This window comes from Colobus angolensis, unplaced genomic scaffold (assembly GCF_000951035.1).
Source record: "Colobus angolensis palliatus isolate OR3802 unplaced genomic scaffold, Cang.pa_1.0 Scaffold77, whole genome shotgun sequence".
Taxonomy (NCBI): domain Eukaryota; kingdom Metazoa; phylum Chordata; class Mammalia; order Primates; family Cercopithecidae; genus Colobus; species Colobus angolensis.
Genome location: NW_012121487.1, coordinates 3,432,062 through 3,453,516, shown reverse-complemented (window position 1 = coordinate 3,453,516; position 21,455 = coordinate 3,432,062). Strand labels below are relative to the sequence as shown.

The 21,455-nt window shown below is 50.5% G+C and overlaps 3 protein-coding genes across 7 annotated transcripts in view; 2 read left to right on the top strand and 1 right to left on the bottom strand.

The window, feature by feature from the left end:
* The first annotated feature begins 1,235 nt into the window (after nt 1-1,235).
* GLMP (glycosylated lysosomal membrane protein) lies at nt 1,236-4,235 on the top strand. 4 transcript variants are annotated; one of them, XM_011928402.1, is made up of 6 exons: nt 1,236-1,393; nt 1,906-2,163; nt 2,356-2,556; nt 2,684-2,902; nt 3,491-3,600; nt 3,711-4,235. In XM_011928402.1, the coding sequence occupies exons 1-6, from the start codon at nt 1,274-1,276 to the stop codon at nt 3,874-3,876; spliced, it is 1,074 nt and encodes a 357-aa protein (XP_011783792.1). In that variant the 5' UTR covers nt 1,236-1,273; the 3' UTR covers nt 3,877-4,235. The 4 variants fall into 4 exon arrangements, with proteins under 4 accessions (XP_011783792.1, XP_011783790.1, XP_011783793.1 ...); XM_011928400.1 differs by having other exon boundaries at nt 3,344-3,600; XM_011928403.1 differs by lacking the exon at nt 1,906-2,163 and having other exon boundaries at nt 3,344-3,600.
* Nucleotides 4,236-4,479: 244 nt separating this feature from the next.
* Nucleotides 4,480-14,203, bottom strand: TMEM79 (transmembrane protein 79). 2 transcript variants are annotated; one of them, XM_011928405.1, is made up of 5 exons: nt 14,050-14,180; nt 12,722-12,909; nt 11,134-11,930; nt 10,643-10,856; nt 4,480-5,538 (listed from the first exon to the last, which is right to left on the bottom strand). In XM_011928405.1, the coding sequence occupies exons 3-5, from the start codon at nt 11,888-11,890 to the stop codon at nt 5,325-5,327; spliced, it is 1,185 nt and encodes a 394-aa protein (XP_011783795.1). In that variant the 5' UTR covers nt 11,891-11,930; nt 12,722-12,909; nt 14,050-14,180; the 3' UTR covers nt 4,480-5,324. The 2 variants fall into 2 exon arrangements, with proteins under 2 accessions (XP_011783795.1, XP_011783794.1); XM_011928404.1 differs by lacking the exon at nt 12,722-12,909 and having other exon boundaries at nt 14,050-14,203.
* Nucleotides 14,204-14,230: 27 nt separating this feature from the next.
* Nucleotides 14,231-21,455, top strand: part of SMG5 (SMG5 nonsense mediated mRNA decay factor) — a 43,800-nt gene continuing 36,575 nt past the window's right edge. Inside the window, exons 1-4 of the mRNA XM_011928511.1 lie at nt 14,231-14,508; nt 18,464-18,562; nt 20,161-20,284; nt 20,930-21,086. Of these exons, the coding sequence (XP_011783901.1) occupies nt 14,435-14,508; nt 18,464-18,562; nt 20,161-20,284; nt 20,930-21,086 (454 nt within the window). The 5' untranslated portion in view covers nt 14,231-14,434. The remainder of the gene's footprint in view (nt 14,509-18,463; nt 18,563-20,160; nt 20,285-20,929; nt 21,087-21,455) is intronic.

Here is a 21,455-nt window from a genome sequence, read left to right as displayed (position 1 = left end):
CTTTCTTTCTTTCGACAGAGTTTTGCCTCTTGTTGCCCAGGCTGGAGTGCAATGTTGCGATCTCGGCTTACTGCAACCTCTGCCTCCTAGGTTCAAGCGATTCTCCTGCCTCAGCCTCCCCAGTAGCTGGGATTACAAGCGCCTGCCACCACGCCTGGCTAATTCTTGTATTTTTAGTAGAGACGGGGTTTCACCATGTTGGTCAGGCTGGTCTTGAACTCCTGACCTTAAGTGATCCACTTGCCTCGGCCTCTCAAAGTGTTGGGATTACAGGTGTGAGCCACTGCGTCCAGCCTAGCTCCTTCTTTCAACATTTTTTTTTTTTTTTTCTTGAGACGGAGTTTCACCCTTGTCGCCCTGGCTGGAGTGCAGTGGCACAATCTTGGCTCACTGCAACCTCTGCTACCCAGATTCAAGCGATTCTCCTGCCTCAGCCTCCTGAGTGGCTGGGGTTACAGGCATTTGCCACCGGGATTACAGGGGCCTGCCACTGTGCCCAGCTAATTTTTTGTATTTTTAGTAGAGACGGGCTTTCACTATCGTGGCCAGGCTGGTCTTGAACTCCTGACCTCGTGATCCGCCTGCCTCGGTCTCCCAAAGTGCTGGGATTACAGGTGTGAGCCACTGCGCCCGGCCTTTTCTTTCAACATTTAACAAGTTGGCTTTTTTTGAAGTATGTTGTTGTTATTTAGTGACACATCTCTAAATATTTACAATTTTTGTTGAAATGTTAGGCAGGGAAGAACCACCACACTGTTCCACAGGGAAGAACCCCAGGGAGTTTCATTGTTCACAGAGAAGAACCGCAGGGTTTCATGTGCTGGAGTAGAAAGCAGCTGTATGAGTTCCACAATGGGACAGGGTCGGGGACTTAAGGCAATGTGCTGGTCCTGCAGTAGTTCCCTGTTGGGTTTATTTTCTTTAACCTGTCTTTGTGTCAAAATGAGATTTCACGTTCCTCTTAAGACATGCCGTTTGAATACTGTATTTTTGGCATTGTCCAAGGAAGACTGAAAACTTGTAGCATGAATAACGTATTTTTTCACTTAAAATCTTGTGACTGTATTAAATTGTATTAGTTGTAAGAGACTGTGACGTTTCCTGTTTTAAGATAGAATACAAAGTTGTTCTTTAATACATTAAATGGTGCTGAGGAAAGGAAATTTAAAAAAAAAGCAAAAACCGGTTTGGTGGCTCCGCCCTTGAAACGGATCAGCTGAACCTGAGTCATGTGACCCTCCGGCACCTCTTCCGTCGGCTGAATTGCGGCCGTATGCGCGGCTCTGTGGAGCACAGCTGGGGTTGGGGGCACTGTGCCCCCAGCCCCCTGCTCCTTTTGACTCTGCTTCTGTTTGCAGCCCCATTTGGCCTGCTGGGGGAGAAGACCCGCCAGGTGAGGGCCCTGGGGCTACAGCGATAGAAGTTTCAGGAAACGCTACCCTTGCAGGGTGGCTGGAACTGGGCATCCAGGGGCTAGGGGTGGAGGGCAGCTGCCAAGAGGAGGGTTCTTCAACCTGGAGGGTGTGGGAGATGGTCATGGGTCATGGGACGGGATTGTGGAGTAGGGTGAATGTGAGGGTGAAGTCTTAACCCCAACTCAGCCCTGGGTGACCCAGTCCAGGCAAGTGTTGAATGTTTTCTTCTTCCCAGCCCTGTGCCCTGACCTGCCCACCAGGGTCAGGGGAGTCCTGGCTGTACCCTCTACCCTACCCCTTTTCGGATATCCTGTACCCACTGCCCCTTACCCCAGGGTTCCCTTAGCTCCCGCACACATTCCTCTTGTCTAGTCCCCAAGATCCCATCTTTTCTCCAGCACTTTCCAAACCCCCCTCCCCTCAAACTTCTCTTTTGCCTGTGTCTCTCCTTGATCCTGTTCCCTCAACCCTCCACTACTCCATGTTCCAGGTGTCTCTGGAGGTCATCCCTAACTGGCTGGGTCCCGTGCAGAACCTGCTTCATATCCGGGCAGTGGGCACCAATTCCACACTGCATTATATGTGGAGCAGCTTGGGGCCTCTGGCAGTGGTGCTGGTAGCCACCAACACCCCCCACAGCACCCTCAGCGTCAACTGGAGCCGCCTGCTATCCCCTGAGCCCGATGGGGGCCTGATAGTGCTCCCCAAGGACAGCATTCAGTTTTCTTCTGCCCTTGTTTTTACCAGGGTGAGGAGGTTGGGAGAGAACCAAGGAGAAGAGTGCAGAGGAGAGAGTTCATCCCAATTAGAGGGTGGAACTAAAGACTAGGGGTGGTGAAATAGACTCAGATATGAAAGCCTTGGTAGGGGGTGAGTGGGAGGTGTGGTCTCGGGAGAAAAACAGAGGCAAGCCCAGTTCCACCCCACCCCCACCCTCCAGCTGCTTGAGTTTGACAGCACCAACGTGTCTGATACGGCAGCAAAACCTCCAGGAACACCATATCCTCCATACTCGTTGGCTGATTTCTCTTGGAACAACATCACTGATTCGTTGGATCCTGCCACCCTGAGTGCCACATTTCAAGGCCACCCCATGAACGACCCTACCAGGACTTTTGCCAATGGCAGCCTGGCCTTCAGGGTAAGGGGTGGGAAATCAGAAAGACTCAAAAAGGCTGATTTGAGAGGATGGGATTTAATGATGGAGGTGGCCCTTAAGCACAGGCATCCAGCTATTTCCCACACCTCCCATGCTTCTTCCTTCCTAGGTCCAGGCCTTTTCCAGGTCCAGCCGACCAGCCCAACCCCCTCGCCTCCTGCACACAGCAGACACCTGTCAGCTAGAGGTGGCCCTGGTTGGAGCCTCTCCCCGAGGAAACCGTTCCCTGTTTGGGCTGGAGGTAGCCACACTGGGCCAGGGCCCTGACTGCCCCTCAATGCAGGAGCAGCACTCCATCGACGATGAATATGCACCTGCTGTCTTCCAGGTCAGGCTTCCTGGAGAGAGGCAGATGGGTGAGGAATATAGGTGGGATACCATTGGGACCTAAAACTCATTCAACCATTTGCCATTTAGCAACACTTTCTTTGGGTCGTTCAAGTGCTAGGCACTGTGCTAATGAATCTGACCCAGTCTCTGCCCTCAGTGGAGACAGACAGGCAGTGCCGTATGACTTACACTCTGGCAGGTGGAGATCTGCAAGGGGCCTGGGAGTCAAGAGGAGGGCTGAGTCCAGACTTGCAGGCTTGGAAAACAACTCAGTCCTCACCCAGTTGAACTCCCCATTTTTACAGAGAAGGGATTGAGGCCCTGCCTAGGACTCAGGACTCCTGTTGCTAGTCACAGATGAAGGCTGGGAGAGGCAGGGAAAAGAGGGTTGGGCACAGGTTGGTCCTCTTTACCCTCCCTTGTTTGCCTTTCTTCCCAGTTGGACCGGCTGCTGTGGGGCTCCCTCCCATCAGGCTTCGCACAGTGGCGACCAGTGGCTTACTCCCAGAAGCCGGGGGGCCGAGAATCAGCCCTGCCTTGCCAAGCTTCCCCTCTTCATCCTGCCTTGGCATACCCTCTTCCCCAGTCGCCCATTGTCCGAGCCTTCTTTGGGTCCCAGAATAACTTCTGTGCCTTCAATCTGACGTTCGGGGCTTCCACAGGCCCTGGCTACTGGGACCAACACTACCTCAGCTGGTGAGAGCCAGGGCTTGGGCTGGGGGCTTGGGGAGTTGAAGTAGACCAAGACTGAGCCTCCCAGCCTTTCCTCCTAAGCCCGCTTACCTCCCTCTCTCTGCTTGCTCTAGGTCGATGCTCCTGGGTGTGGGCTTCCCTCCAGTGGATGGCTTGTCCCCACTAGTCCTGGGCATCATGGCGGTGGCCCTGGGTGCCCCAGGGCTCATGCTGCTAGTGGGAGGCTTGGTTCTGCTGCTGTACCACAAGAAGTACTCAGAGTACCAGTCCATAAATTAAGGCCCGTTCTCTGGAGGGAAGGACATTACTGGACCTGTCTTGTTGTGCCTCAAAACTCTGGAGGTTGGAGTATCAAGTTCCAGTCGGCCCCTTCACTCCCCCATCTTGCTTTTCTGTGGAACCTCAGAGGCCAGCCTCAACTTCCTAGAAACCCCCAGGTGGGGCTTCCTTCATACCTTGCGGGGGGAACTTTGGAGGGGGGTGGAGGACAGGGCTATTGATAAGGTCCCCTTGGTGTTGCCTTCTTGCATCTCCACACATTTCCCTTGGATGGGACTTGCAGGCCTAAATGAGAGGCATTCTGACTGGTTGGCTGCCCTGGAAGGCAAGAAAATAGATATTTTTTTTTTTTCACAGGGCTCCAGTTTATTGATGTGTGAGTGTGGTTGGGCTGGTCTTGGGCTGGTTCCAGGGAATGGAAGGGCTAAGAGATGGGCTTGGAAGGCAAGTTTCTGTTTGAGGCTCTATTTCCTTGCTGTGGAACCAAGGAACCTGCCAGCTCCGCTCCACCAGGTAGAGCTAGGAGGTTTCTATTGTCATCTGAATTAAACAGGGAAGGGACACTGGAGACTAGGGGAGAAACAGGAAGAAAAAGCCAGCAAAGACTGGTAGTAATTTGTTGTTACACACACACACTCATACTAGGTTAACATCAGCCACCACACCATCCAGGCACTTCCCAGCCACCACGTGTGAGCGCGCGCGTGCACGCACACACACACCCGCTCTTGGGAGAGACTTCCCTGTCTGCTCCCCTCTTCCCATGGGAGAGGCATGGCTTCTGGGCAGTTTAAAGGTGGGAAGTTACAAGGGCCTAAATAGGTAGAAGAGCAGCAGCTCCGGACTGGTCAGCTGTAAATAGTCTTAACTGAGGCTAAGGGGCCCTAAGGCCAGTCATGGAGGGTCCTGAATCCAGATCCCCAGGAAGGTTTTCAGCAAACATCACAGTCCCATTTGATGTGATGCCCAGCCTCTATCCTTAAGGCATTTCCAGCGTCCTTGACGCACTGTGCTTAGACAACTGGCACAGAAGTGGTCAGGGCCTTGGCTGTGGCTCTGCCTCCTGCCTCACGGGAAGCCGGGGAGTGGACCAGAGTCCAGCATTAGGGAGCCCTTGTGGCAGTGGTGGGAGGCTGCTCAGGAAGGAGCTGTGCCTCTCCCCTGGTCCTGGCCCCATGCCCTCAGCATCCGTAAGAAACACAGCTGTCCACCTTTTTTCCTGCCAGAAAACTAAGTCCATCCCTTATGACTGTCCCGGGCACCAAAGGTGAAGGGCAGCCCGGGCAAGGGGAGAACTCCGATTGATTGGAGTCCCTGTTGGGGTAGTATCAGGGTTCCACCCACCGCGGTCCTAGGCCTGGGGGCGAAGTCCAGGCCTGGCCACAAGGTTCAAAGATGTGTCAGACCCACGCCACTATCCACTACTCCGAGTGGGAGGGTGGAGCGACTCAGCCCCAGGGGCGGGGCCTGTAGTCGGAGGCCGACCGGGCGTGGTCCGGGTAGTCCAGGCGGCTCTCGGTGGCAGTGAGCATGCGCTCCGGCTCCACCACGAACATGTAGTAGAGGTTCCACATCAGCATCGACAGCAGCGGCAGAAACGTCAGGCCGTAGCCGAAGCCTCGGAAGGAGCGGCCCACGGCGAAGGTCAGCCAGTAGATCAGACTGTGGGGCAAGAAAAGGGTCAAGCTACTCTCGAGGGAAGCGCTTCAGTTTGGCAATAGGTTGACAGTGTGGGGAGTACATAGGGAGGCAGATGCAGTTGGTGGGTATGGCTGGTGCTTCCAAATACAGCCAAAGTTTATGCATTTAAAATGTGTTAGGCACAGCACTAATTACTATAAGTGATTGATTTTGACTTCCCCACATCTTTATGAAGTTGAGTATATTATTCCTTTCCCTCTTTTATTTACTTTTTGATTTATTTTTATTTTTTTAGAGACATGGTCTTGCTATGTTGCCAGTCTGGGCTCAAACTTCTGGCCTTGAGTGATTCTCTCACCTCAGACCCCTGAGTAGCTGGGATTACAGATGCGAGCCACCACACCTGGCTGTACAAACTTTAAAATGTTTGAGCAAATTCAATCAGTATAGTAAAATATCTTCCTTCCCTTTACCGATTCCCACCCTATTCTCCCCCACCCCCACCCCAGGCATCAATATTATGGTTTCTTGTGCACTAAGTGATTTTTTAAATTATTATTATTATGTTGAGACGGAGTCTCGCTCTGTCACCCAGGCTGGAGTGCAGTGGCACAATCTCAGCTCACAGCAACCTCTGCCTCCTGGCTTCAAGCGCTTCTCCTGCCTCAGTAGCTGGGAGTAGCTGGGACTACAGGAGCCCACCCCCATGCCTTGCTAATTTTTTGTATTTTTAGTAGAGACGGGGTTTCACCCAAGATGGTCTCAATCTCCTGACCTGATCATCTGCCCTCCTTGGCCTCCCAAAGTGCTGGGATCACAGGAGTGAGCCGCCACGCCTAGCCTTTTTTTTTTTTTTAGAGATGGGGTCTTACTCTGTCAGCCAGGCTGGAGTGCAATGGCAGCCCCCAACTCCTGGGCTCAAGCAGTCCTTCCACCACAGCCTCCCAAGTAGCAGGGACTACAGGTGTGTGCCACCATGCCCAGCTGATTTTTAAAATTATTTTTGTAGAGATGAGGGTCTCAAACTCCTGGCTTCAAGCAGTTCTCCTGCCTTGGCCTCCCAAAGTGCTGAGATTACAGGTGTGAGCCACCATGTCCAGCAGATTTTTTCTTTTATTTATTTTTTCTTAAAGACCAGTGTGGGGAGCTGCGGTGGCTCAGGCCGGTTGCCCTGGCACTCGGGGAGGCGAGGCTACACGTTCGAGGCCAACCTGGTCAACATTGATTGAAACAAAAAAAAAAAAGACCAGTGTGCTTTTCTTGGAGAAAGAAGAAGAAAGAAGGAAGAAGAAGAAGAAAGAAAGAAAGAAGGAGGAAGAAAGGGGAAGAAGAGCCAGTGTGATAGTACATTGAGTGATTTTTTAAAAAGTGCATATATGAGCAAAAAGTTATTTTTCCCTTTTTTGAAGTATGGCAGCATACTATATAGACTGTTCTCTGCATGTTTATTTTTTCCCCATTTAATTTATCCTGGAGATCATTTTATATCAATATAAAAATGGTTTTCCCATTCTTTTATAGCTGCAGTGTGTTCCACTGTATTTATCCTTTTGCAGATGAAGAAACTAAGATTCCAAAGGGGTTAAGTAAGACTCGTCCAAGATCACACATCTGGGACATAGAAAAGTCATGATTTGAACCCAAGCCTGTTCATTACCTCCTCTTCTGCCAATGTGAGGGGAAGACGTAAAGAGGAGAGCAAAGAAGCCACCTCCAGGAGGGCTTGAAGCCCAGAGGATGGGTCAGCCACAAATTTCGTGGAAGATTTGTTCAATACACACCCCTCAATGGAGGGAGGGAAGAGCAACTTGCTCTTACATAATTCATGTGCCTCTGTTCTTTTTCACCTGTGAAAGGGAGGGAAGAGTAACTGCTGCTTCTCTTCTGCACTAGGAAGCAGCACAGCATAATGAACCCCTACCAAATACCAGATTTTTTGTTGTTGTTCTTGTTGTTTTTTTTGAGATGGAGTCTCACTGTCGCCCAGGCTGGAGTGCAGTGGCCCGATCTCGGCTCACTGCAAGCTTCACCTCCTGGGTTCACGCCGTTCTCCTGCCTCAGCCTCTGGAGTAGCTGGGACTACAGGCGCCCACCACCACACCCGGCTAATTTTTTGTATTTTTAGTAGAGATGGGGTTTCACCGTGTTAGCCAGGATGGTCTCAATCTTCTGACCTGGTGATCCGCCCGCCTTGGCCTCCCAAAGTGCTGGGATTACAGGTGCCCACCACCACACCCAGCTAATTCTGTATTTTTATTAGAGACGGGGTTTTACCATGTTAGCCAGGATGGTCTCAATCTCCTGACCTCGTGATCCACCCGCCCTGGCCTCCCAAAGTGCTGGGATTACAGGTGTGAGCCACTGTGCCCAGCCCCAAGTACCAAATTGTTTTAAGTACTCTACATGAATTAACTCATTTAATCCCCATAACAACCTTATTTTACAGATGATGAAACTGAGGCACAAACTGCTTAATGAACTTGTCCATAGTAAAGAAGAAAGGACCCTGGATAAGAGAGGGAAGGGACCTGGATTCTAGTGCTGACACTATTGCTGACTGACCTGAGCAACTCTTCTCCCCTAATCTGTTGTGATTTCCCCTTTGTAAAATGGGAAGCCTGGACCAGACAATCACTGAGTCTTCCTTTAGCTCCCTGATTACTTTTACTGCTTAAGCCAACTTCTATCTGAGACCAGTATTCCCCAAGAGTTTGAGATGGGAGGCTGAGTTACATGAGCAGGAACATATTTATTTCGGGAAAACCTACTGGGAGAAAATGCAAGGCTGCATGATGGTCAGGAGGCTGGTGGGACAACTGACTGCTGGACCACAATCAGAAGTGCCGGGAAGATTAATTTTAGCTCAACAGGAATAATATTTTATTTTAGCAAGCTACCTGGAATCCTGTATCAAAAGTAACAAGAGCAGGCCAGGCATGGTGGCTCACGCCTATAATCCCAGCACTTTGGGTGGCCGAGGCGGGTGGATTATCTGAGGTCAGGAGTTCGAGACCAGCCTGGCCAACATGGTGAAACCCTGTCTCTACTAAAAATACAAAAAAAATTAGCTGGGCATGGTGGCTCACACCTGTAATCTCAGCTACTCAGGGGGCAGACGCAGGAAAATTGCTTGAGCCCAGGATACAGAGGTTGTAGTGAGCTGAGATGGCACCACTGCACTCCAGCCTGGGTAACAGAATAAGACACCGTCTCAAAAAAAAAAAAGTAACAAGAGCATATGTATTAGGGAAAATGGAAAGAAAACACCTGCATTTGGGTTAAGAAATTCAAAGGTGCCTTCTAGGTTAAGGTTAATAGTAGTTCATGTGAAAATACCCCTAAGGATTTTAGGTGATGGTAAAAAGTCTGAATGAAAGGAGAGTAAGGGCCAGGCATGGTGGCTCACGCCTGTAATCCCAGCACTTTGGGAGCTCAAGGTGGGCAGATCCCTTGAGGTCAGGAGTTCAAGACCAGCCTGGTCAACATGGTGAAACCCTGTCTCTCCTAAAAATACAAAACATTAGTTGGGCCTGGTGGTGGGCACCTATAATCCCAGCTACTTGGGAGGCTGAGGCAGGAGAATAGCTTGAACCCAGGAGGTGGAGATTGCAGTGAGCTGAGATCATGCCATTGTATTCTCCAGCCTGGGCAACAAGAGTGAAACGCTGTCTCAAAAAAAAAAAAGAGTAGAGTAAGAAGGCTGTGACAAGAGCTCACATGTCCTTGGTTTGTATGAAGAAAAGGACAATACCCTCTACCAGGGCCCTCTCGTCATTGACAAACAGGAAGAGGACAGTACCCTCAACCAGGCCCCCCAGCCGTGACAGGCAGATGTTTCTTCCCAGGACGATGAAGAAACCAGGACCATTTTGCAAAGCAGATACCAGGGGGACAGAGTGTTAGACTGGGGGGATTGAGAGGTTGTGTCAAATATCTAAATTTGTCCTAGGCAATTCTGGAGGCCAGAATCTGGGCAGAAATGTTTAGCGCAGTATGAAGAACTGTCTAACAATTAGTACCTTTAAAAATGGAAAAAGACTGGTTTATATGAAGAATTGAGTAATCAGCACACTGGGAAGTTGAGGCAGGAGGATTGCTTGAGGCCAGGAGTTTGAGACCAGCCTGGGCAACATAGTGAGACCTCATCTCTATTTTTTATTTTATTTTAATTAATTATTTATTTGTTTGAGCCAGAGTCTCTGTCACCCAGGCTGGAGGGCAATGGCACAATTTCGGCTCACTGCAACCTCCGCCTCCCAGGTTCAAGCGATTCTCCTTCCTTGGCCTCCTGAATAGCTGGGATTACAGATGCCCACCACCACACCCGGCTAATTTTTTGTATTTTTAGTAGAGCTGGGGTTTCACCTTGTTGGCCAAGCTGGTCTCGAGCTCCTGACCTTGTGATCCACCAGCCTCAGCCTCCCAAAGTGCTGGGATTACAGGCGTGAGCCACTGTACCCAGCTATTTATTTTTTTGAGATGAAGTCTAGCTCTGTTGTCCAGGCTGGAGTGCAGTGGCACGATCTTGTCTCACTGCAATCTCCACCTCCTGGGCTCAAGCAATTCTCCTGCCTCAGCCTCCTGAGTAGCTGGGACTACAGGTGTGCACCATCATGCTCAGCTAATTTTTGTATTTTTAGTAGAGACAGAGTCTCATCATGTTGGCCAGGCTGGTCTCGCACTCCTGACCTCAAGTGATCTGCCACCTCGGCCTCTTAAAGTGCTGAGATTACAGGAATGAGCCACTGCACCTAGCCTTGTCTCTATTTTGAAAAAATATATCTATTTTTAAGTTGTACATTTGGTCACAGGGGGTGTTCAGCTAGAGACCAAAACAGCTACCTGACTAGATTGCCACGGGAGTGGCTGCAATGGGTGCATGGATCTAGATGACACCTGAAAGCCTTTTTGTTCGACATGGTTAGATGTATCTCTGAAATCAGCTTCCATCTGCTGACCAGCTGAAGGAAGGTACAAGAGAGAAGGTGGACTTACCTCCCCAGGGCACACATTTGGGCCAGTGTAGAATCCGGAAAGCTCCTGACCCTGACTCTCCAGACATTCAGATGCCTAGGTTCTCTAGCACCATTCCCTCTCCCGTGTCCCACCCCCTGCCCCAACTTACCGGGAGATGGCAAAGAGACCAGTGAGCAGAGGGAGCAGTTTGAGGGTATCCTGGGGCAGGTAAGTAGAAAGCACGGCTAGGTTGAAGAAGTAGAGGATAAAGAGCTGGATCGACTGGGCCACGTATCGCCGGTGGATCTCCACTTCCCGCCGTGGCTCCCCAAAGGGCCGAAGGGCAGAAAAGCATAACAGGCTCAGCCCGTACACCAGGATCCCTGGGTGGAGTTGGGAAACACAGGGTAGGGTCAGAATAGGCAGGGTAAGGGCGCAAGAGGCAGTAAGCTGGGGGCAGGTTCACTGTGGGCAGTGCATAGGCTCTACACAGTGGGGTGGAGTGGTCCTGGGAGGATATGGGCATGCAGACTGGCAGGGGGTGGGAGACCCTGAGGGGCCCAGGCCAAGTGAAGGGAAACCCTCCTGCTCCCCATGGCAGGCAGGCCCTGCCCTCCTCAAGTCCACTTCCCAATCTCCCCTTTCTTCTCACAGGCTCACCCAGCACAATGGGGAAGGTGGCAAAGACCCCGCAGCGCAGCGTGTAGATCAGGCGGGAACTCATGGTGGGCAGCCGTGGGACATCAAACGGCAGGAAGGCATATGCCCCATATAGTAGGCAGGGGAAGAGGATGAGTGCAGCTCCCACGGAGGCCACAGCCCTTAGCCACTCACGGCCTCCACAGCTCCCGCAGCCCCCACAGGAACGGCCAGGTGGCCTCACCACTGCCTCAGCCCACTTGCGCTCAGTGGGGTCGGGCTGGGTGGCCCGGGGGGGCATGAAGGTTCGGCATTCGCCCTCGCCTGCCTCACAGCGCATGATAAGGTCTTCTTGGGGCCGCCGCTCGATGCACTGTAGGTCAATAGGCACGAAGGCACGGGCCGCTTTCTCAGGCAGCAGGTTGGCATCGTCTTCGGGCAGCTCCTCTAGCTTGGTAAGTGGTTCTGACTCAGGGGGCTCTGGTTCAATATTCCGCCAGCCAGGGGGATCCGGAAACGGAGCACTGGGCTGAGGGCCGGTCCCCCAGGGCAAGGTGGCAGCCTCGCTTACTGTGCTGTCTAGACCATCCTCAGCCCCCTCTATGGCTGTGGGAGACCCAGTTGAAGACCCCACTCTGAGGGACTCAGCTCCTGGGGATTCGGCCCCACCTTCCCCTTCTGGCTGCCGGCCATTAGGAACCAAGGCCTGGGGTGAGCTCTTCTCTGGGGAATCAGACCTCTTCACTTCCAGCAGGGCCAGGGTCTCCTGTTCTGTCATCCTGGGGCCTCAGTTCTGGGGTCTACAATGTCAAGTCATCCTGCAGGGAGCAGAGAAAAGCTCTGTCAGAAACCCCTGTCTTCTAGTTATTAGGACAGGTTGACAGAACTCATACTCCCCAGGGCAACTGGTTTCATGGGCTTTGGCCCCTTCTGGAGCCTTACGGAGAACCTGGTACAGAGGAAGACGCTGAAACAGAGGGAGGAGGGAAGGAAGTGAGCAGCTGAAATGGAGGCACCCTTTCGACATCAAATGCCATCCAACAGGAGAGGGTGAGTCAAGGGGCACAGGCCCTGGCAGCTGTGGCCTCAGTCAGCCTCCACCCACGCCTTCTGTGCCCCTCCACCAAAACCCCTGGAGTCATGGCCACCCTAATGCAGGAACAGGAGGCAGAAGAGGTGTCTAGAACTTTGCCAAGTTTCGTTCCTACTGAGGATCTTGCTGTATGTAGACAGAGAAGCTTCCCCTCTACTGTCCCATCTCCCCTTCTCCCTGCATATCCCTGCTTGGAACCCTCCTGCATTCTAGGTGAGACCAGTGATTTGCCAACTAATCTGTCCCAAAAAGCTGGCAGTTGCAGGCACCCTCTTCCTTCATTGGTGCTTGGTCAGTTCCCAAACTCCTCACTAGCCCACCTCATCCATCTCTGCAGGGCCTGGATCTGTTATTCCGGCATTTAGGTCTGATCATGACTGTTTGGTATGCCTTCTCTCCTGTCTTTCTCCCCTCCCTGCGGCCCTCCATCTCATTGCTTCTGGATGGGACTGATTCCCTCCCTTCATCTCAAGGGCCCTCTAAACCTTGCAGTTTGGACCCAGGACATCCTCTTACTTTCCATATGGAGTGGAGGGTCCCCAGCGTCCATCCGTCTGTCCGTCCGTCTGGGAAGGAGCTGCCCAGCTACCTGCTGGCTCTGCAAGTATTTCTCTCTGTCTCCCTCCCTTTACCTGTGTCTCAAAACCTGTCTGACCAGAGCAGGTGGGGCCCAGATTAAAGGGGCAGGCCCCGCCCTGCTGAATCTGCCGACAAAAAAAGCATTAGAGGATGTCGTTCTTTCTGAAAGTTGGGATGCAGCTGGGCAAAGAGGTGAGTTCACATTCTAGGCAACTGGAATGTGTAGGAACTCCCAGCTCAGGAAAGCAGAGGGAGAAAAGTGGATTTGTGCACCAAAGGGTGCTCGGAGTAGGCTGGGATACCCAGAGATGGAATTTGTACACTTATTCATTCAGTAAATATTTACTGGTCACCAATTATTAGCTAGGAACTATTCTAGGCAGACACAGAGGAGAACAAGATGACAGTCAAGGTCTCTGCCCTTGAGAAGCTTATGTTCTATTGGGGTAACAGATAATGAAGAAGCCTAGCAACTAAATCAATTAGACAATTTTTATAGGAAAGACCTCTTTGGTAAGGTAGTATTTGAGCTGAAACCTGATGGGAAATCAGGAGTATGAGTGTTACAGGCAGAGGAACAGCAAGTGAAAGACCAATGGATGGGAAAGACTTAGGCTGTTTCAGGAACAGAAAGAAGATGGGTGGCTGAAGCCAGGAGCATAGCGGTAGAAGGGCAATTTATGTTCTCATTACAATTCGTACACAGGCAAAAGAAAAAAAAAAAAAAAAACCCTTGCTTTTAAACTTAGGTTTAAGCTAAAACAAGACAAAGCAGTCACGCTCCTAGCTGTGAGCCCACCTGCCCTGATATCCAAACGTGAGGGACTAGCTTCTCATTCCTATGAGTCCTTATCCCTAAAGTCATTTGAGCTTTGTGAGGGCAGGGATAGTGTCTAAATTGCTCACCTCTATGTGTCTAGAATCCTGCACTGTGGCTGGAAGACAGCAGTTCAATAAATGTTACTGGGTGGTAAGAGATAGATATGCAAGCTGGAAATCTTTGGGAGGGGAGCTGAAGGGCCGAGACGCTTGTACAAGTCATTTCTTCCAAGGCTTTACTCCTATGTGATGCTCGGCCTTTTCCAAGTAAACTTTCACATGCACTTTTTGTTTGTTTAAATTATGGGGAAAAGGGAAAGCTGGAGTCACTCTAACCAGTAATCTGAAAGAGGCTTGGTTCAAACGGGGAGGCGGGAAAGGGGCAGAAGGATGGACCAAATGACCACTGTAGGACAAAGCAGTCACCCTCCTAGCTGTAAGCTCACCTGCCCTGATCCAATTAAGCTTTGGCCGCCTCAGTGGGTACACTGTCCGTTCTCTGATAGCTTTGCCAATAAAGTTTTTCGCAAGGGTTTGGAGAAGCCGGAAAGAGGCCATGCTGCCCAGAGTTAGTTCTGGCAACTTCCCGGGAGGGAAAACGAGTTTCGCGAGATTTGGTAGCAGCAGGCCACTGGTCCGCAACTGTGCGGCTGCCATCGCGAGATTTGCCAGGCGGAGGAGGAGCTGTCGCGGGCAGCCGCCTCACAGCGATGGCGGCCGAGCAGGGCCGGCGGTGGCGGCGGCTGCGGCTACGGCCGGAGACGGCAGTGGTGGTGGTACTGGTGGGTGGCGGGGGCCTGTGACCGGGAGCTGCCCCCGGACCCGGGCACCATGAGCCAAGGCCCCCCCACAGGGGAGAGCAGCGAGCCCGAAGCAAAAGTCCTCCACACTAAGCGGCTTTACCGGTGAGAGGGGCCAGGGCGTGAGAACAGCCGCCGAGGGAAGTGGGGAGACGGCGAGGGGCGGGGCTTCCCGGGCGGGCGGGGCCCGTGTGTCGGGGTGAGGTGCGGGCAAGGAAGGAGGGTGCAATTTTGGAGGCGGGGCGGGGTCCCGTAGTAACTCGAGATGGAATTGAAAGGGGAATTGGGTGGGTGGGAGGTTTGGAGGGAAGCACGTGGAGGAATCCCCTCTGCAGTGAGCTTGCTTGGGGCGGGCACTAAGCTTTGTGGAGTTCGGGTAATAGGGTGGGAATTGAAGGCTGGAAGGATTGGGTAGGTGAAGGTGGGGTCACAGGTGTAGAAAAACCCGGAAGGGAACGGTGCTTGGAATCCTGTGGGATTTACAAGGAAGAGTCTTGGACTGAAGTCCGTAGAGCTAGGCTCAGGTCCATCCTTTGCCACTCTCTCACGATGTGACCTTGGGCCTCAGTTTCTTTATCCTTAAAAATAAAGATTTGAATTGGACGTGCCCTAAAGTCCCATACAGCTCTAATTTTGAGGAGTCTGAATGAGAAAGTCTTGGCCTGGAAGGGCCGCGAACGACTTTGTGTCCAGAGCGTTCTTGGGATCTGGAGGCAATTCCGGGCACCTGGGGACTCCTGAGTCCTGCCTTCCTCCCGGCCTCATGACTGTAGTCTCTTGCCAGGCAACTTCCGTTCCTGGTTTCTGATTTCCATAATGCCACCCACGCTCCACAAGTCACATCTTCAGCCCTTCAGCCCTCTGTTAGGAACAGGCCCGAATGAGCTCTTCCCATCGAAGGTGGAGGATTTGTTGTGTAGGTCAGCTAGAACATGGGCTCCATAACTGGGTCAAAATAGGACGAAGCGTGGAAACTGAGTTTTGTGCTTTCTACTACAGAGTAGAGTTTGGGGTTTTCATTTAGCTTGGGCTTTATAGAACACGGATGCTTGCATGAGAAGACGACCCTCAGAGCCTTGGCCCCATTTTGGCAGTGAAAGAGTCAAGAGCATGTTGTCTTTTCCTCTTTGAGTAGGCATCCTGCCTTCTCTGGCTTTGTAAGCCAGAGGCAGAGGGGACTATAGGCTGCTCCAAAAATAGAAAAGTGATTCAATCTAGCGGCCCCAGGGCTCCCAGTATGAGCTGCCCCAAGCAGTCCCCAGGCGGGTGAGGAGTTGGCTAGGGGCGGCACGTGTGCCTCATCATGCTGCCTAGTGTCAGTGCTGCCAGTCAGACAGCGCGTGGGCAGTGTCTGCAGTATTCCTTGTCTCCAGCTTTTGGGGATGGCTCTAGTCATCCTTCCAGTTGTCGTTAAATGTAGTTCTTTCTTAAACCACTACATTCACAGGACTAACCTAAGCTGATGTGTTTGCCTGTGTGGCTTAGGCTGTGTGCACATGGGTGTAATTGTGTTGTTGACTTTGGGTAGAAATTTGAGGCAGCCAATCACTGTTTTTATGATTTATTATAGCTGGGTGATAGGTAGAAGGAACTAGGAGGAAAGTCTGATTTCTCTGCTCAAGATAAATGTGTTGCTAGACTGGACTTGTCACTCTGAGCATCAGAAATTTGGGGAACTCCCACACGTAGCTGTTTACAGATATGAAATTCTGAAATATTTTAAGTCAGAAGAAAGGGCAGCAGGAGAAAGGAGCCTGGAAGCACCAATTAATTAGGCCAATTCATTTGTTGTTTGTTTTTAAAAACATTTTTGTTGGGCCGGGCACGGTGGCTCAAGCCTGTAATCCCAGCACTTTGGGAGGCCGAGACGGGCGGATCACGAGGTCAGGAGATCGAGACCATCCTGGCCTACACGGTGAAAACCCATCTCTACTAAAAAAAAATACAAAAAACTAGCCGGGCGAGATGGTGGGCGCCTGTAGTCCCAGCTACTCGGGAGGCTGAGGCAGGAGAATGGCGTAAACCCGGGAGGCGGAGCTTGCAGTGAGCCGAGATTGCGCCACTGCACTCCAGCCTGGGCGACAGAGCGAGACTCTGTCTCAAAAAAAAAAAAAAAAAAAAAAAAAAATTTTGTTTTTGCTAGGCCCGGGAGTGAATGAAACACACGACTAGATTTTGTAGTGTTTATCCTAAGAGAGATTATAGTTTAGTAGAGAAGCTTATGATCTGACGGAAAATAAGAAAAAAGTGGTGAGCCCTCTCATATTTAAGCATCTGCAATTAGAACTTCCCAGAGTGGTGGTGATTTACCTTCTTTTGGATTAAGGATAAAAAGAGAGCTATGGAGCTTTTCTATAAAAATATACACTCCCATTAGCTCTTTCCATGGCACCAAAGATAAAAGCCTTGCCCTAGGAACTGAGCTGGTATAAAGTAAATCATTGGTGCTGCCCCTAGCATCAAGGGCCAGGTTGGCCAAAAGGGCTTGGCATCCATCTCTAGGCTGTCCAGTTTGAAGAAACATGATTGTTTGTGAGAAGGTATCGATTATCATCCCACCTGCTCTGCTGGGTGCTGGTGGTCACTTCACCCTGTGCAGGGCAGCTTAGTAGTGTGCCTCCTGAGCCACCACCACCACAGGGTGCCAGCTGTTGTGGCCCACTTTCCCCGGCCTAGGAGCACCTCTTGGTTTGTTTGGAAATCTTCACTCTGTTTTTGTTGCTTTTTTGTCCACAGTTGTGCCTGATTCACATGTTCTTATAGCTCCTGCCTGATGTCTTCTGGGTTTTACCCTTCCAGATACGAGACCAACCTCTGGGACTTCTTGGCCATCCATTGTAGAGTTTCTGTGACTTATTCTTTGCTGTGATGACAGACTTACCTCATAGTGCCCGGAGTCTCCCCCTCAGCCTTAGAAAAAGAAGGATGGAGACTAACACTTGGAGTGATTACTATATATACCAGGCACTGTTATGGGTGCTCTGTGTATTAGCTAATTTAATCCTCACAAAATAGGTAATAATATTTCCATTTTATGGTTGGGTGAAGGAACCCAACCATAAGGAAGTTAGGTATTTTGCCCAAGACCACATAGCTGGTAAGAAGTAGAGCTAATATTTGAATCCAGGCGGTCTGGTTTCTTGCCTACACTCTTTTTTTTTTTTTTTTTTTGTGTCTCGCTCTGTCGCCCAGGCTGGAGTGCAGTGGCCGGATCTCAGCTCACTCATGCCTACACTCATAACCACTATGTTCAACAAATAATTCCTTCAGCAGAATCCAGGCTTACCCGAATCCTACTTATGGCTAAGTAGTCTAGGAGCTCCCTCTACTTGCCCATCATACCCTACAATTCCATAGTAGAATTTTATACTAGAAATGCCTTTCCTTTATGTCAGGGATAATAAGGCCTTATATAATAATTTATTCATTCTACCATTATTGAATGTTTACCATATACCAGAGCTATATAAAAATTATTATTTCATTTAATCCTCAAAACAGTTCTCTGAAGTAGCTATTATTATCTTCGTTTTTATTGATGTGATAACTAAGGCTTTAAAAGGGTAGGTAATTTGCCCAAAGGCACAGAGTAAGACACAACCAGGGTTCAAACCCTAGATTTTTCTGCCTGGCATCACAGCCTGTGCTCTTTCCATTGGGAGAGTCTGCCTTACCGTATCACAGTTTCTGTAGTTTGACACTGTTGACATTTTGGGTAGGGTAATGCTTTATTGTGGTGGGCTGTCCTGTGCATTACAGGAGATTTAACAGCACCCTCTAAATGCCAATGGCAACCCTCTTTTCCCCCAGTTGTGATGACTCTAAATGTTTCCACCATTGCCAAATGTCCCCTGGTGGGCTGGGGGTGGGGAGGGGCAGGGGTTACTATAACAAGATGGAGACTGTGTTCATCTTGTTTTGTACAGAGCTCAGCCTGCAGCCTTCTCCTTTTTTCCTCGCCGCTGATTCTGTAGCTTCTCCTCTAGAATCAGTGTCCCAGCGTCATCCTACATGGACCATGCATATGGCTAAGGGAATATTTGCCTGTATTTCCCTGCAGGGCTGTGGTGGAGGCTGTGCATCGACTTGACCTCATCCTTTGCAACAAAACTGCTTATCAAGAAGTATTCAAACCAGAAAACATTAGCCTGAGGAACAAGTAAGCTAGAGACTCTAAACCACAGATCCTTACTGTTTCCCTACCTATCTCTACCAGAAACCTTCTCAGATATATAAGCACGTGCTCTGTTTTGCCTCCTTACCTCATGGTTCCTTTATGGTCTCTGTAATCTCTGGCCTTCCTAAGAGATGAGATAGGATCCCTCACTCCATCTGCAGGTTTTACATCTAATAGACTGATGCCCTAAAGTAGCACAGTCTCTACATTTAAAAAGTAGGGTAAAATAAAAAGAATGGCATTCGAGGCCGGGCACAGTGGCTCACATTTATAACCCCAGCACCTTGGGAGACCAAGGCAGGAGGATCACTTGAGCCCGGGAGTTTGAGACCAGACCTGGCAATATAACAAGACCCTGTTGGCCGGGCGCGGTGGCTCACACCTATAATCCCAGCACTTTGGGAGGCCGAGATGGGCGGATCACAAGGTCAGGAGGTCGAGACCATCCTGGCTAACATGGTGAAACCCTGTCTCTACTAAAATACAAAAAAAAAATTAGCCAGGTGTGGTGGTGGGCGCCTGTAGTCCCAGGTACTCGGGAGGCTGAGGCAGGAGAATGGTGTGAACTCCGTCTCACAAAAAAAAAAAAACAAGACCCTGTCTCCACAAAAAAATTTAAAAATTAGCCGGGTGGCCGGGCGCGGTGGCTCATGCTTGTAATCCCAGCACTTTGGGAGGCCGAGGCGGGCAGATCATGAGGTCAGGAGATCGAGACCATCCTGGCTAACACGGTGAAACCCCGTCTCTACTAAAAATACAAAAAATTAGCCGGGCGTGGTGGGGGGCGTCTGTAGTCCCATCTACTGGGGAGGCGAGGCAGGAGAATGGCATGAACCCGGGAGGCGGAGCTTGCCGTGAGCCGAGATTGCGCCACTGCACTCCAGCCTGGGCGACAGAGCGAGACTCCGTCTCAAAAAAAAAAAAAATTAGCTGAGTATGGTGCCGCACACCTGTAATCCTGCGCACCTGTAGTTAGGCTGAGGTGGGAGGATCATTTGAGCCCAGAGTTAGAGGCTGCAGTGAGCTATGATTGTGCCACTGCACTCCAGCCTGGGCGACAGAGCGAGACTCCGTCTCAAAAAAAAAAAAAAATTAGCTGAGTATGGTGCCGCACACCTGTAATCCTGCGCACCTGTAGTTAGGCTGAGGTGGGAGGATCATTTGAGCCCAGAGGTTCAAGTTTACAGTGAACTATGATCCCGCCACTGCCACAGAGTGAGTGAGACCCTGTCTCAAAAAAAAACCAAAAAAACAAAAAATTTGAGTCAAGATGGTTGGCCATACTGCATAATGAAGGGAAAAAAAGAGGGGATAAAAAGGCAGAGAAAAAGGGAGCAAAGTGTGGAAAGGGAAAAAATGAGGCTTATTAGAAATGTTTAGTGCTTCCTGCTTCTGTCTTCTGGGACTCCCACTGCCTTCCTAGGCTGCTATTGTGCTGGGTCATATTGACCCTGCATGTCTCTTGGGAAGCACAGAGATTTGTTGGTGGGGGTGTTGGCACATGACTCCTTGCCCTTAGTTCTTGTGTCCCTGTTCCAAGGGATGGGCTGTCTCTCTCATGCTCCTCTACACCCTTCCAGGCTGCGTGAGCTCTGCGTCAAGCTTATGTTCCTGCACCCAGTGGACTATGGGAGAAAAGCTGAGGAGCTGCTGTGGAGAAAGGTATACTATGAAGTTATCCAGCTTATCAAGACTAACAAAAAGGTAAGGGGAGGTCCTTGTCTAAAGAGGGAAAGCCAAGGAAGGAAGAGACAGCTGGGAAAGTGGGCCCAGAACATGGTTGGAGGTAGGGGAGCCAAGAAAAGATGGGAGAAAGAGGCTGGGCGTGGTGGCTCATGCCTGTAATCCCAGCACTTTGGGAGGCTGAGGTGGGCGGATCTTCTGAGGCTGGGAATTCGAGACCAGCCTGACCAACATGGAGAAACCCCGTCTGTACTAAAAATATAAAATTAGCCGGGCTTGGTGGTGCATGCCTATAATCCCAGCTACTTGGGAGGCTGAGGCAGGAGAACCACTTGAATCCAGGAGGCAGAGGTTGCAGTGAGCCAAGATTGTGCCATTGTACTCCAGCCTGGGCAACAAGAACGAAACTCCATCTCAGAAAAAAAAAAAAAAGACGGCAGAAAGGAAGGAGGGAGAGAGTCAGATATAATTAGGATTGAAGAAGGAGGGGAGCCTGGTCCCAGATGGGAAGACCAGAGAGTTAGAGCTAAGAGTGTGAGAGTAACTTGTGGATGAGAGTAGATGTAGATGAAGTTCCAGAGCCAAGTGAGATGAACAGGGTAAGGGAGGGTGAGTGTAACTCTGAGTTTATTGCTTAACCAGCCCCTTCCCTTTCACAATCTGTAGCACATCCACAGCCGGAGCACTTTGGAATGTGCCTACAGGACGCACCTGGTTGCTGGTATTGGCTTCTACCAGCATCTCCTTCTCTATATCCAGTCCCACTACCAGCTGGAACTGCAGTGCTGCATTGACTGGACCCATGTCACTGACCCCCTCATAGGTCAGTGGAACCTGAAAGGTGGACTTGAGCAGGTTCTCATGCTTCTACCTCTGGCCTTATCCCTCAGGGTTCATGTAGCTTGTGACCCAGCCAGGCAGAGAGAGTTCTAGCAGAACTACATACAAATGGTTTATGAAGTTTGGTTTTATCCAGAAAATCATACGAGTTAGTGTAAAGATCTTAAGGAAAGAGAGAGGCCTGGGATTGTGGACTGAGGCAGAGGAAGGGACGGAAAGACCTAGAGTAGGTCTGGCACTGGAAGGTGGTGTTAATAACATTTCTTTTCTTCTCCCAGTTGAATTTGGCCAGCACCATTTCTTTTGACTTTAGAGATTATTTCCCAATGTTTGATGAAAGTATTGAAATCTT